The sequence below is a fragment of the Heteronotia binoei genome, unplaced genomic scaffold (assembly GCF_032191835.1).
Source record: "Heteronotia binoei isolate CCM8104 ecotype False Entrance Well unplaced genomic scaffold, APGP_CSIRO_Hbin_v1 ptg000294l, whole genome shotgun sequence".
Lineage (NCBI taxonomy): Eukaryota > Metazoa > Chordata > Lepidosauria > Squamata > Gekkonidae > Heteronotia > Heteronotia binoei.
Window position 1 is genome coordinate 468378 of NW_026800011.1, and position 15302 is coordinate 483679.

The 15302-nt window shown below is 40.4% G+C and overlaps 1 protein-coding gene across 2 annotated transcripts in view; it reads left to right on the forward strand.

The window, feature by feature from the left end:
* Window positions 1-15302, forward strand: part of LOC132590559 (transmembrane protein 131-like) — a 121796-nt gene that overhangs the window by 18761 nt on the left and 87733 nt on the right. For both annotated transcript variants that reach the window (XM_060263494.1, XM_060263495.1), the window contains exons 2-3: window positions 4283-4344; window positions 9871-9911. In XM_060263494.1, coding sequence (XP_060119477.1) covers window positions 4283-4344; window positions 9871-9911 — 103 coding nt within the window. The remainder of the gene's footprint in view (window positions 1-4282; window positions 4345-9870; window positions 9912-15302) is intronic.

Sequence of the window (15302 nt, forward strand, 5' to 3'; positions counted from 1 at the left end):
AATTTATTAACCGCCCTCCCTGGTGGGACCAGGCTCAGGGTGGTATACAACACAGTCATATAAAACATGTAATAAACATAATAAAATGTAGTGATGACTGATTTCAAATAATTCTTATGAAGACAGGGAGACAACTGTTAGATACAATATATGACTATATAGAACAAGTGGGCTGACAAGAAGAGGAGATGATCCTTAATTTAATACTGTGGTGCCCAGGATTGCTTAAAAATATGGCCAGAGTATTTGGAAATAATAACCACAGCACTATCAAATTGATGTATATGTGAATGGAAAACTGCCTGGGAAAGTCAAATTTCAGTTGCTTCTCTGTGGGGATGATTTTGTGTTCTCACTGCCACTGTGAATGTTGAGGCAGTGGAGATTCTTTTTTCTTTCTTCCATTTCCTCCAGTGCCTGTATCTGCCACCTCCTGCCAGAGCATTTTTCTGTCAAAGTGGTAGGTTGTTAACAAAAAAGGGGGGCGGGGAGTGGAGGAAATGGTGGGCATGAGGGGAAATGAAAGAGGAAATTGCACAAGATGTGGACAGGAGGGTATATGAAAAATCTGCACTTTTCTGTTCACATTGTTTGTAAACCCACTTTCAGCATGCTCTTATAGGAAATTTAACACTTCAGGCTGGTTTGAAGGGAAAATGCCGTGAAGCCAGAGAAAACATAGAAAATGGTCATGTTTATTTGCAGTCCAATTAATATGTTTTGATTTAGTACAACAAAATTGATGGACCTGATCCAGTGATACCTGCTTTTCAAAGTCTGGTAGACATTTAACAAAAATCTTAGGTACTACATGTAGTAACTACAATACAGTAATTTCTTAACGCAATGGGTAGACTTGGATGACAAAATGATACCAGTTTTCCAATGTCTGGTTTTAAAGTCAACAGGAGTCTTAAATCACTAGATTTAATAAATCTTTGCTGGGAGAGAAATTGGATGACCTCTCTAAAATATGATATTTGAAATGCAACAAGGAGCTTCTTAACCGCTGCCCATAGTGCAGGATAGTGATCAGAAGTTTGCTTCTGTAATCAAAATGCTTGGTACAATTTCTTAAACATTTGCTTCAGCTCAGTTCTTACTCCACTGCCACATCTTCCTCAGTATCTGAAAAAGGATTTATCAACCAATCTGAAATTTCCATGGAAAAAAGAACCTCAAATAGCTCAGACATACCTTGACACAGTATACCCAAATGGTCAGAAAAAACATGCAGTTCATCATCTTGTATCTAGCTCAGACAAACTTGGAAACTTGCGATGGCCTATATTTCATAACTTGCGATGGCCTATCTTTCATTTGAATAGAGTTCTTTGAAAAAAACATAGTGATTTGGCCTTAATAAGATTGGTCTCATTACCTTGCAATTGCAGATTCATTTCATTGAACTTTGCAAACAGTTCTGATAAATAAGCAGTGTCATGCCTGATCTTGTTGAGTTCATTACTGAGCAAAGCAGTCATGTCTTCTAAAAAAAGCCCTCCACAACAATTAAAGCTTGTAAAAGCATCTCACAAAGTTGCCTTTTCATAGTGAATAGATTTCTGTATGAAGCAACAAAACTTTCAAAATCTTCCATCATTCTCCACACGGCACTCCCGGAACAGTGGATTATTGGCAGCATGGGCTTTAATTTTATTCACTGCAGTAATGACAGCATGTAATGACTTGTACAGATGAGGTTTTTTGCATCCAGATATGGTGATGAATGACACTTGGTACTGCTTTTTTCGAGTAAGCAACACATAGTAGTGACCAGTCACTTATGGTTCTCCATCAGTTGAACAAGCAAATATGTTATTAAGCAGAATGTCCTTGTCTTTGTAGAAGTACTCAGCAACTTGAAATATTGACTCCCCTTTAGTATCTGTTCTTAGTTGCCTTGCAAATAACTCTTGAACTAAACTTTCATCTTTTGTAAAGCACACAGAAGTGAGAAGCAAAGATTCATTGCCCAGTAAATTTGACTTATCCAGCTGTAAAGCAAATTCTATTGTCCTTAGTATCCTGCATAATGTATCTCCTGCATTTTTAGCCATTTCATCCATGCATCTTTGCGCTGAATTGTTGCCAAGAGGAATATAGTCTCAGGATTTCATAGCAAAAACGACAGAGAAAAGCACATGTAAAGACAGTTTTTAAAAATGCAATATACTGGTCTGACTAGAGTTCTGGTGGCATAGTTACTAAAAATTCCAATACTTTTCAAAAGATTTCAGCTCTATGAAGAAACAGAAACTTGGAATGAAATATGCCAACATAGAGCCATAGCCTGGTCAATCATAAATAAGTACATAATTCAGCGAAAGGCCCCTGCCACCAGCACCCCCTAGGTCAGGGGTGTCAAACATGCAGCTGGAGAGCCAAATTGAGCCTTCAGAGGGCTCCTATCAGGCCCCTGAGCAACAGGCTCTTGTCTGCTTCCTTCTCCCTCTCTATTCTTCCTTCTGCATCTCAGCTTGCTTTACAAGGCTTGCTCAATTGCACAGGAGCTACAGAGCAAAACCTAAATTTTCTCCATTGGTTGAGGTTCCTCTTCCTCCTGGTCCCTTGGGGAAGGAGGGAAAGAACCAGAGCTTCCTTTGTCCAGTTCCCTGGATCCCATAAGAGAAATACAAAGAAAGCACCTTTAAAACCAACAAGTGCTAATATTTTAAGCATGTTCTATTTTAAGGGGTTTTTTTAAAAAAAATCTTTAATCGTGTTTGTGTCCTTTAAAAATTTTAAATAGGTGCACACATGGCCCAGCCCGACCCAGCATGGTCTCATTTATGTCAGACCCAGCCCTCATAACAAATGAGTTTGACACCCCTGCTAATCACCTCAAGGGGGTGGTACTGCCCACTTTGGGAACCACTGGTCTACACAGAAATGTGAAGGTTTTGTATTTTATTTGCTTTCTCTTCACCTACATGCCATCCTTTTGCCCAGAGGTTTTTTTGTAGAAAAAGCACGGCAGGAACTCATTTGCACCTTGATGTCACCATTTTCACACAGCAGGAACTCATTTGCATATTAGGCCACACACCCCTGATACCAAGCCACCCCTGATACCAAGCCATTCCTGCTAAAAGAAAAAGTCCTGCTTTTGCCTAAACTGCCTTGCAGCTGCCCCCCTCCAGCCATTTTGTTGTGAAAGTATCTTTACTGCTTACACAGTCCTCCTGAGCTCCCTGGGATCAGTTCCTTTGCGAGCAGATGTCTTGTTGTTCACTAGGACTGTTCAGTAGGAAGTTTCTTTTGGTGTCAATCCACAGATTACAGGTCCATCTGCAAAGTTTTTTCAATTGCTTGTAAAGTCTACAAAGATATAATGTTCTGAAGCTAAATTTTAATTATTATTTTATATACTCTATTCCTCTATTGTTATTTTAAGCAATACTCAAATATTTTGTAAGTATTTTATTTTTGTCTTTTAGCTTTTGTTAACTTGTTCTGATTTGTGCTGGTCATTGACCATATTAAAATGGAATGAACGAAATACTTCTACTGATGTTCAAATCTGTCTTATGCCCAGAAAGAGAGGAGTTTTCTGAGTGGCATCTCTGCCATGGATGGTGGCAGCTTTAGCAAAACCTCTGAAACCCAGTCTGCTGAGTGAAGAGGGATGTGGATGATGGGTAGATGGGGTGGTCAGTCACTTGCATGAGGTGCTAGACCCAGGAAAGCCTACCAGCTCAAGTAATAACAGGGGATCTTTAGTTTAAAAGGAACTGGTAGGTTTATAAAAATTATGGATAGTATGGAAACAGGATATTTTTCTACTCATTATTCTAGTACTTGGAGTTCACTCAGTGAAATTGATCTGAAGTAGATTGAAAAAATTTGGAAAAATATTTTAATACACCACACAGTATACAGAATTCACTATCACAAGCTATCCAGCTACGAACTTAAATGGCTTTTAAAAGGTTTATAAAATTGTTGCGGAAAAGGCTGTCAGCAGTTTCAGGCCATGATGTCTCTGTGGAACCTCCCCATTCAGAGCTAAGGGTTATTGCATTCATGCTGTGCTTATACGCTTCCCAGAGGCATCTGACCAATATCCTCTGTTTAGCTCTGGCTAGGTGGATAGTTGACCTGATCGAGCAGAGTTCTTACTACTTCAGTTAGTTTTAAGTTTTACAGTTGATTTGTTCATTTTTATTCAGTTACCTGGCATGGAAAAATGTTGGATTACAGTATTCTAATTCCTGCTAAATTAATTACACTAATCAATTTGACAAACATTTAATTTATTTATATCTCTCTTCTTTCACAGCTTTCATCCAGTCAGATAGCATAATAGAAGTTTTACGCTTTGATGAAGGAGGCTTATTACAGGTAAATATTTTTCATAAACCCAAATATGCTGATCTTTATTGTTTACATATGCAGTAATTCAGTTGTAGCCATTCAGGGCCACCTTGCCCACTAGGCAAACTAGTAATTTGCCTACGGCACTGGGAGGGGGGGTGCTGAATTGGGCTCCCCCATGAACAAGACAAATGCCTCTCCCCCCACCCCTGCTGCCACCACCACTGCCGCCTGCCCCCTCCCTTCCGCAGCGCCGCACTCCGACCCCCCCACAAGCACAATCAGAGGAACGCCGCAACAAGTCACGGCCCTACCCTCTTTGACAGGCCCTGGGCTTCTTCTAAGTTCTTTGAAGAATGTGTTGGAGGAAGTTCACTCCCCCCTCACTTCTGGTTCTGGAAGTCAGGGGGAAGAAGCCTCCTCCAGTGTGCTCTTCAAAGAACATAGAAGAAGCCGGGCCTTGTTGAAGTGGGTAGGGCTGAGCCTCATTGCGGCACTCCTCTGGTTGCACCGGGGTGGGGGCGATGGAATGTGGTGCTGTGTTGCAGTGCTGCGGAGGGCAGGTGAGGGCAGTGGGGGGAGGCAGCAAGCAGGGAGCCTGCCTGGAGCGCCACATGCCCTAGCCAGTACTGTAGCCATCTGTAGTCTCTGCAACATGTTATTGATTAAGAAAAAAATGCAACATCAGGTCTGCAAGTAAAATCTAATTCCCTCATCTATTCTGTTCTGATCTTTGTACTTCGCCGTGTTCATTATTTAATCTGTAATCTGCTCTTGATAAAGCATCACTAGGTCTCTCTGCACACTGGTTGGCTAAGTTTGACATTTCTAATGAACAAGGTCAACCTGTGTCAAAAGGCTTCCCTACTATAGTGTAGTAGTAGGTTTTCCTCATCTAACATTTCTCAAGTGCATTCCTGGCACTATAGGTCTTTGTTACGCAACTTCTGTGGTCAGCCTTAAAAGATAAAAGTAGCCTTGGGAGGTAAAAAACAACTTTATTGCTTGCTGTTTTTTTTCCACCTTTCCTCTCACATTCTTAGTTGCCCTTTTCAACATTGATTTTATATAGGTCAATAAACTAGTGGTTTTGGGTGAGTGTGGTTTATGAGATGAAAAAAGAAGAAAGGGCTGGTATGACCCATAACACAATTTGTAATTTGCAAGATAGTGTTTAAAAGTGCTTTTCTGCTTTAAAGTGGAGCTGATATTTAGATTAAATAAATACTCTTCCGCACCCTATTTGTAACAAACAATGAAGTTACTGTTGCCTCACTGTTGTTATAGTGTTCATAGACAAGCTGGAACGTGTCCAGAGGAGGGCATTGAAGATGGTGAGGGGTCTGGAGACCAAGTGCTATGAGGAAAGGTTGAAGGGCTGTCATATAGAAGATGGTTCAGAATTGTTTTCTGTTGCCCCAGAAGGTTGGACCAGAACCAACGGGTTGAAATTAAATTAAAAGGGTTTACGGCTAAACATTAGGAAGAACTTCTTGACAGAGTGGTTCCTCTGTAGAACAGACTTCCTTGGGCTGTGGTGGGATCTCCTTCCTTGAGGTTTTTGAGCAGAGGCTAGATGGTCATCTGACAGCAATGCTGGTTCTCTGAATTGGGCAAATCATGAGAAAGAAGGTGGGAAGGGTTGCATGAGTCCTAAGTTCTTGTGGCCCTTTTTTACATTGACATTTTAGGGCCAGTCAGCAATTTTTCTCCAGGCCAGTTTTTGTCATCTTCTGGACATGGAGCAAGGGGTCACTGAGAATGTATGTGCATGGGGAAGGTATTTATGAGTTTCCTGCATTGTTCAGGGGGTTGGACTAGATGACTCTGGAGGTCCCTTCCAACTCTGTGATTCTATGATACTGTTGCAGATTTGAAAGTAAATAATGATTTAGGGCTGTCGCTTCCTAATCTAACCCCCTCCCCAAAGTTAAATCCATTCTTTCTTGTACATTATGGAGCTTCTGAATCTTTAGTGCAAAAAGAGTGATTATCAAGTGATTATATAGTGTAGTTGTGTCTTCAGCATGTCACAGTCACCACTTGAGGGGCATTCTTGGGGCATACCATACTATTCATATGATTGCTCATTAAATATTCACCTGAGATCACTTTATGGTTACTGAATGTTTTAATTACCCAACTTCAGTACATTCTTATCCATTTCTTTATTAGAATAGGAAGGAGTTTATTCAAGTATGTCAGATTCAGAGTTAATATGGTTTTATTGTCCTCCTTGTTATTCTGTTTCCATGTTACCCTTTGTGTATTTATAGTACACAAACGCCAAGAGCACTGTAGGCATATGGATGGGGGAGAAGACTAGGCACTAGTTTGTTGTGTAAAAGGCAAGCTAACGTGCTTTTAATGAGTACATCTAAACATATCAAGCTGCCTTGCCTGGCAATTAGTCTGTCTAGCTTAGTAGTGTCTATTGTGACTGGCCAAAAAAATCTTTTCTGTCTCTTGCTATGTCTCCTTTCATGAGATATTGAGACTTTATACAAAGCATAATCTTCTGTATTCAAAACCTGCACGCTGCCACCAAGATATATCCTCTTCCCCTAAACTGATGTACACAGTGTAGTTCTTGAAATGTCAGTTGTGAATCTGGTGAAATTACCAGGAATGTAGCTGAAAAGGCTCAGGTAACTAAACTTGCATGGTCATGGTCTCCAGCAACATTTTCTCATTCAATTTCAGTAGTAGCTAAAGTAGGTAATCTCAGCATTCTAGGTCCATAGTTTTTGTTAATTTAGTATGAATAGAACACAGCAGAAACTGACATATTCAGTGGATGCCAAAGTTGAAAATTGTAAAATGGGCTGGGGAATTTTTCAAGGGCAGTTTATATAGTGTTTGAGCCACATATGTTCTGTATGCTTTTAAGCAAGCTTTCTGAGCTTTTATCCAAAATTACCAGGCACAGCTGTGTAGGAGTCTGTGTGCGTAATCGTACTTATAGAGCATATTATGTAAAATGTTTTGGTTTTACATAATGAGACTGTGGCATTCATAACATCTGTGAGGAGTTTGGAATCTAGCAGTATGACAGTTGTATATGAAAAAGCGGGTAATGTTGACAGGTATTCAAGCTGCAGTTTAGTCATGGTTCTGGGCTAAGGGCCAAGTTTACTGGTTTGGGGTTTTTTTGGAATTTCTTAATTTAGACTTGCGCACTGTCATTTGTCATCATTATGGCAGATGTAGTCTTATACAATTGACACCTGGGAGTAATCTGAGTAGGTCACATTTGAAAGAATTTTGCATTTGAAGATACGTTTCTGTAGGAACGGCACATTTCTGGGCTTGAGGTACCAACAAGCCCTCCAAAACAAAGATGCAGAAGAGCTATTGAAGCAGATAATAAGTTTTCCATTTCTGGTATTCTAACATAATTCTTATATCTACTTTAATTCTGACTCATGGTAGCAGTGATGGCACAATGAATAGGCTTTCTTCCCAGTGTTCATAATGACAAAAACGTGTAGCTTACATGGGTGCATCAAGTGACCCATCTTGGCTACTGAGTAATAGGTAGTTCTGAGTAATAGGTAGCCTCAGCATGTTCATGTGGAATTAGCTAGCTTAATTTGGTGGGCTTATTTACTACTGCCGCTATGTATGTTTTCCTGGAAATTAAATCCTACTAAATTTAGTTGGGCTGAAGCTCAAGTAAGGGTGCATATGACTACAACCTTAGGGTGCAGTCCTGAACAAGTTTACCTGTAAGCAATTCCCATTTTATTCAGTAAGGCTTATTCCCAGGATAATGTTCTTAGTTTTGTTCCCTGAGTGGATCAAATCAAGGCACCCACCTGTCACAGTGCGGAAGAATACTTACTGACTTGCGTTGTTTTGGTCTTGTAAAACCATAATCCCATTTTGGGAATACGGTAGATAGTTTTCTGCATAAATCTAGTATTCAGTTTGTGTGTTTACACTGAAGCTTCTTAGAGCCATACTATCATTCATAATGGACAACTGCTGCATCTCCAGCTATTCAAGAGTTTGTTACTAGGAAGATGTTAACTTTGTCCTAAAATACCAGTGCTGCAAAATACGTGGTGTTTGATAACCAAGATGGCATTTTCCCTCACATGTAAGAAGTTTTGTTTTTAAAGGAGGTTAATTCTCTGGATTCATTTTCCTTTAAGCCTTTCAGCCAATGCAAAGGTCAATTTTGTTACCTGGAGCAGGGTATTTCCTTCAACACTTTAATCAGCAAGCAGATGTGGAATCCCTTGCAGTAATAGCTGGGAGCAAAATTTTGTCTGCCAACAATCAGTCTGTTTGAGAAGTTATTATCTGAGCTTGTCTCAAATTACTTTTCATATTACTAGATCTCTACTGACTACTTGGCTGTTTCCAGCTGCAAGATTTTTTTTCTAGTGTATTTGCATATCAGTAGTTTATGATAACACAGGCATTTAGAGACGAGTAATTATAGAAAGTGTCATATCACATTTGCCTATGGCTTAGCTGCGTAATAACTCAATTATGCTGATAGACTATTCAGATTGCTTTGTTCTCTCTTGATTCACTGATTTTAAAAGGCAGTTAATTGTGTCATTGTCACATGTCTACTTGGTGCATGAAATGTGATGGAAGCACACATCAAGGATTAATTATGTATCTTTTTACTTAAGCTTCTGCTTGATAATTGACTTTCCTAGTTTAATGTCTGAAAACCAACAAACAATTTCCGGGCATAGAACTAATGATATTTTGTTCATAACATACAATGAGATAATTAACTGCTTCATAACTTCTTTGCTAGATACAGCTAATGTAACCTGTCTTATTACATTTTTTCAAAATGTAAAATTCTAATGATTGTATGATTCGCCAGCCCCTGGTGGCTTTTTATCTGCAAGGATCCAGTGACCCCCCCCCCACCAGCACCAGCTTTTAGATGGTTGTAGGTGCTGTTGCCTGAACTGGAAGGCAGGGGTCAGTCCAGCTGATGGAAAATGATCCAACCCTTGGGTTCCTGTTGTAGAAGTTCTTTGTCCATGTTAAATACTGGCTGTGTTACTTGCATTTCTGTGCACAAGTTAATTTTGGAAAAAATGTGTCTTAGGCTAGTGCAAATTGAAGACCTTTGGAGAGTTTACTTCTGTGAGCTAAGGCTAGCATGCAAATCACTTACCTGCCTGTTGTTTCACTATTATCAGATAATGGCAGATATTCCATGAAGCCAAGAATTCCCCTGTATAGGTGGCAATTTAGGACTCACCTTGACTTCCTACTAGGGTTGCCAGTCTCCAAGTGGGACCTGGAGATCTCTTGCTTTTACAGCTGATTTCTAGCTGTCTGAGATCAGCTCCCCTGGAGAAAATGGCTGCTTTGAAGGGAGGGCTCTATGGCTTTGTACCATTCCAAGGCCCCTCCCCTCCCCAAACCCCGCCCTCTTCCAGACCCACCCCCAAAGTCTTCAGGTATTTTCCAACACGGACCTGGCAGCCATACTTCCTACTCAGGATTACTTTAATGGTAAAGGTCTTTATTACTCTTTGATACTGAAGTTCACATTTTTTTTGTTCTTTTTAGACTGAGACAACTATTGGCCTCGGTACATATCAGCAGAAAAGGTAAGATGCTTTTTATGATGTATTCATTTTGTGTTGTGTGAACTACAGCAGTTTTTTAGAATTCTTCAGCTATAATTGAAGTTTTGAATACTTTATAGTGTCTGCTAGAAAAAATTATTGTACATTTTATAGATATAATTAGCCTTATCTAAGCTAATTAACATAGTCATATTCAGTGGATGCTATCATATGATAAACTTACAGTGGACATATATCCTTATAAGTCCATTGAAGTCTGTGCTTAGGAGGATGTAACTCCACTCAGGACTTTTGTATAAAATTGCTCAGCTATTAGTGATATTTTGCAAGACGATGTGGCAGTAGTTGGTGGAGATAAATTTACCATGGGTTTGATGCTATCTACCACCTTATAATCATGTTGAAATACCTGTGGAGGTAATGAAATACCCACACTGAATTAGAGGAAGTTACAGAAGATTCCATAGTTTGGAATAAAATGGATGTGTTTTAAGCAAACAGGAGGGGTTAACTTGAAGCCACTGATATGGTATGCTGCTCTAAGATATTGTGCTGCCTTCTGCCAGGCAGGTGAAAGGAACTTCTTATATAGAGTTTATCAGTGCTGTTGTTTGATTTGCTGGGGCACAGCTAATTGGTTCTACGGTTCAGCAATTACTGACCAGTGTGGCAACAGTAAACTCTTTGCTTGTCTATAGGCATTTCTACTGTACTACACAGAGTTAACTCTTATTTTCTGCTTGTACCATAATTATCGAATGCTTATTGCAAATGTGGGCTACATTGTGTAGAGAATGATGTCAACATGCAAAAGTTTATATCTAGCAACTTTAATATCTCCTGCCTGTGGCTTACACCTTCTCTGATGAGGTGGCGTTTTGTAAAAGAGTTAACAGTGGCTTTTCTACAAGTCCATTGCATCTGTAACTGACAGTTTGTTTTCAAAGGAGCCATGTAAATACTTTATATAGTTACATCTCCAGAATGGGAGAAATGTGTGGTTAATTGAACTTAATTAGATCCGGTGTGCAGAATAACCATTGGACAATTGCATATCTGCAGATGGAAATAGGTCATACTCTGACTAGTCAGTTATTGGACAGTAGTGGTGGTAGGGGGAATTGTACATTTGGAAGATAATGACCTAAAGGTGGTTTTGACCAGTTCAGTTGCGCTGAGGTATTTTTAGAACATATCAACACTGTAACAAGTTTGTATTTATTTGGAGAAGAAATTCTAGGCCTATGGTTAGAAGGGATTATGTGCTATTGGAGAAGTAGATGGGTGAATATATATATTTTTCCTGGTTGGCTAGCATGCCTTAATGCCAAAAACTCCTGAGCCCTTCTCAAATGTACCTTGTGAGTTCTAATCCGTAGCTCCCCTGTGGTACTAGGAAAGCAGTTTCCAATAAGTTGTTCTGCTGAATTGCCTGAACAGAACAAAAATTATGTCAGTAGGTTACAAGAAGCAGCTGTATTCTATACTGACTGTAGAGCACACTGCAAGCAGTCTCCTACCTTCAGCTTTCACTAACCATCTGAAGTGCAGGAAAGTCTGAGCACTCCCGTATTGGCTAAATTTCCTTTCTCCAGGTTGGAAGTAAACTAGCTATGGTGATCTCACCCTCTTCCCTCCCTCATGCACAGGATTTTCCTTTTGTTCTTTTTTGCCTAGCAGCCCACATATCTATTTTCTTATTTGTTGGTCTGTGGCAGTCCCACCCTGTCACATTATTATAGACTAGGAATAAGGCCCATTGTGGAAATAAATACAGTGAGCTCTAGATAGGGGCTTTGGGCAAGTACCCCAGCCTTGGGCACTCAGGGTCAATTTGCTGTGGTGTCATCACATGACATCATGCAGAGGCTGAAGCTCAGCATTCCTTTTGTATGCAGTGTGTTGTTAATGCCTTTTCCTGCCATCTTCTGCCTTGTGTTTAGCATCAGTGTGTGCTGGTGGTGTGATCTGCTTTTTTGGGGGGCCTGGCAGGGTTATGTTACAGTATGTGCCTCAATGTGGCCATTTTCTGTAAGGAAATTGATCTGACTTCATATGAACATATGAAGCTGCCTTATACTGAATCAGACCCTTGGTCCATCAAAGTCAGTATTGTCTTCTCAGACGGGCAGCGGCTCTCCAGGGTCTCAAGCTGAGGTTTTTCAGCTTCCCATCTGCTTCCTCTGTCCCTGCAGCCTCTACCTTGGAAAAGCACAGTCTTCCTTCACAGTGTGGACCAAAGCAGGAGGGAAGTTACCTCAGCAGGGTATAATGACACAGAGTCCACCCTGCAGAACAGCCATTTTCTAAAGGGGAGCTGATCTCTGCCATCTGGAAATCAGTTGTAATTCCGAGTGATCACTGGCCCTCACCTGGAGATTGGCAATAGTGGTTCCCCAGGAGGGAATGGCTGGTTTGGAGGGTGGAGTCTGTGGCATTGTATCTGTCAGATATCCCACCCCTTCCCAAAACGCATCCTTTCCAGGCTCCACCCCTCAGATCTCCAAGACCTGGAGCTGGCAACTCCATCTCCTTCCCAGCCAACCATCAACCTGCCTTTATCTGCCCCTCTGACTTCAGCTTTCCATCTCCTCCCCCCCTCCCTGCAGGGTCTACCTAGGAAAAGCACAGTCTTTCTCCACAGTGGGCACCAAAGCAGCTTACATCATTCTCATCTCCCCCTTTTGATCTGCACAACAACCCTGTGAGGTAGATTAGGCTGAAAGTCTGTGACTGGTCTGAAATCAGCCATTCCGCTTCCGCAGCAAGAACCTGGGTTCTTACAAACCCTGCTCTGAAGCCTATTCCAGTGGGGATCCAAAGTCGCATTGTTCTCCTGTCCTCCATTTTATCATCAGAAGAGCCTTGTGAGGTAGGTCTGGCTGGGAATGTATTATCCAGCAACTTCCTAGACACAAATGATAGGTTGCTTAAAAGTTCTATTATTACATGTTGTCTTTAATGAGGATTAAATTGTTCAGAGCATTCAAATTCCCTTCCTTTTGGGCACTATAACTTCCATCATCATTCTGAGGTTAGTAGCCAGTTTTCAAACATGTAACATTACTTTCTAAGTTATGTACACTATCCAATGTATTTCTCTTTTAGCTGTATTAACATACTCAAATAGGGATATTGGCTGTTTATCTCATTATGTATACCGAACGCATCTTCCACTATATTTTAATGTATTTTTCTTCTAATGGCAAGCTATATGTATGTTAGATGTTAAAAGGTAGTTGAATGGAAAAATAATGTTCTCTTTTTGACCCGGACTTATATAATTGAGTAATTGACATACATTCTCACATTTTGACATATTACTGTTTTATTGCTTTCTCATACTCATGCTGCCCAGATCAAAGGTTTGCTCAGTTTGTTAATTTTACTATTCTGTCATTGGATCTTAAATATGTGCCATTTTGCATTTCAAAAAACTGCCTACCAGCTATATGTTGCGTTGCCCACTGCACCTGATTCTTCATCTGATGAAGTGTACTTGGAGCACTGATGTTCTGAATAAAATTTTGTTGATCTTAAAGGTGCACTTGACTCCTTAGTTTCAGTTGCAAATAGCACGGAGTTGTGGTTTGTCTCACCTGGCTAGGATTTACTCATGCCTTTTAGTTTTGGCCATGGAACCTGCACAATCATCCTGGAGCTGGTGACCAATTTTGGGTCTTCTACTTTCTCTGTTAAGTTATACCTGCCAGTGTAGTGTAGTGGTTAAAGTGTTAGACTAGGATGTGGGAAACTCTGCCATGGAAGCATGCTGGTGATCTTGGGCCAGTCACACACACTCTCAGCCTAAGCTACCTCATAGGGTTGTTGTATGGATAAAATGGAGGAGGAGCATAGATTTATACCCCGCCCTTCTCTCTCAATCAGAGTCTCAGAGCTGCTTACAGTCTCCTTTATCTTCTTCCACCACAACAGATACCCTGTGAGGTAGGTGGGGCTGAGAGAGCTCTCACAGAAGCTGCAGTTTCAAGGACAACTCTTGCGAGAGCTATGGCTAACCCAAGGCCATTCCAGCAGCTGCAAGTGGAAGAATGGGGAATCAAACCCAGTTTCCCAGATAAGATTCTGCACACTTAACCACTACACCAAAGGAAAACTACATAAGCTGCTTTGGTTCCCATTGTCTCTGTCTGTCTCTCTCATCGCTGCTCAAATTTTAATTAAAACGTATATCTTTGCGTTGTCAGCATAATATAAATGTTAGGTTATTTAAATTATCCAAGTAAACTGCCAGCTAATGTGTATGAATTAGTTTAGTTTTGGAATAGACAGAAATATGCAAAATTGGCTGTAAGAGGTTTCACTTCCTACTTATTTCTGAAATAGTTAATTTATATTTACATTTACAAATACAGTGAAAGTGAGACACTTTCAGCCATTTAATATGGGAGCTGCTATGCTTGCTCAATGCCACCTCTTTTGCATCAAATAGTATTTTAAGAAGTACGGGCGTTTACAGTTATTTCTGTAGAAGTTGCTAAGCAGTGAAAAGGAAGTAGTCAAATTATGGGTATGCAAAATATTGTGGTGCAAACTGACATTGTTTAACGGATTGGTAGGAGATATGTTTCATAATTAAACTGTAGTCAGTCAATATTTTAAATTTTTCATCTCTTGATTTGCATTTGGTTTTAAATTAATCTCTTATATATTTTGAACTCCTTGTGCCTTTCATTTCAGTCATTAAAGATTGCTAAGAAATAGTTCATTACAGGAACATCAGTGGCAATGTGCTTGGTGTGCCATTTGAAAAAGGGAGAAGGATAAAACAAGCCTGTATCCCTTGTGGCCACTCATCCCACTGTCACTGTAACTGTTGTCATCCTACTTCTCCAGGCCCCAACTTTAATAAGATAAAATGAAGCATCTACTCTAGACATCTTTACTTATACAGTTATCTTTTCTGTTTGTGCATGGCAAATGTAGCAAGAGGTACCATTGGTTTACTCTCTCTACCATACATCTGCCACCCCGGTAATCTTATTTTACATGGACACCTGAGAAGGGAGGTTACGTTGCTCCTTCTGTTCTTAGGAGTCCAGCATGAAATGAGCGACCTGAGAATAGGGGAGCAAAATCCTTTCACCTATGCATAGCGACCAGGGAGTGAGGAAGAAGTGCCTGTGCAAATGAAAAGCATTGTTGCTATATATGTGGGATGTTTTTATAAATCCTTCCCAGGAAGAATCAAATGGGTTGAAAGCTGAGTTGGCATGTGGAATGGGGAAATGGAGTGGATGAGTAATATGGTCTCTTTTAGGAACTCTTTTGCGATGGCGAGAACCTGATTAGCTGTGTAGGTTACAGAGGAACTGAAGGCAATAAAACTAAAAGGATGGCAGGATAATGTTGGTGGAAGACATGTGCTGAATCCAGTTAAGCACAGGCTAC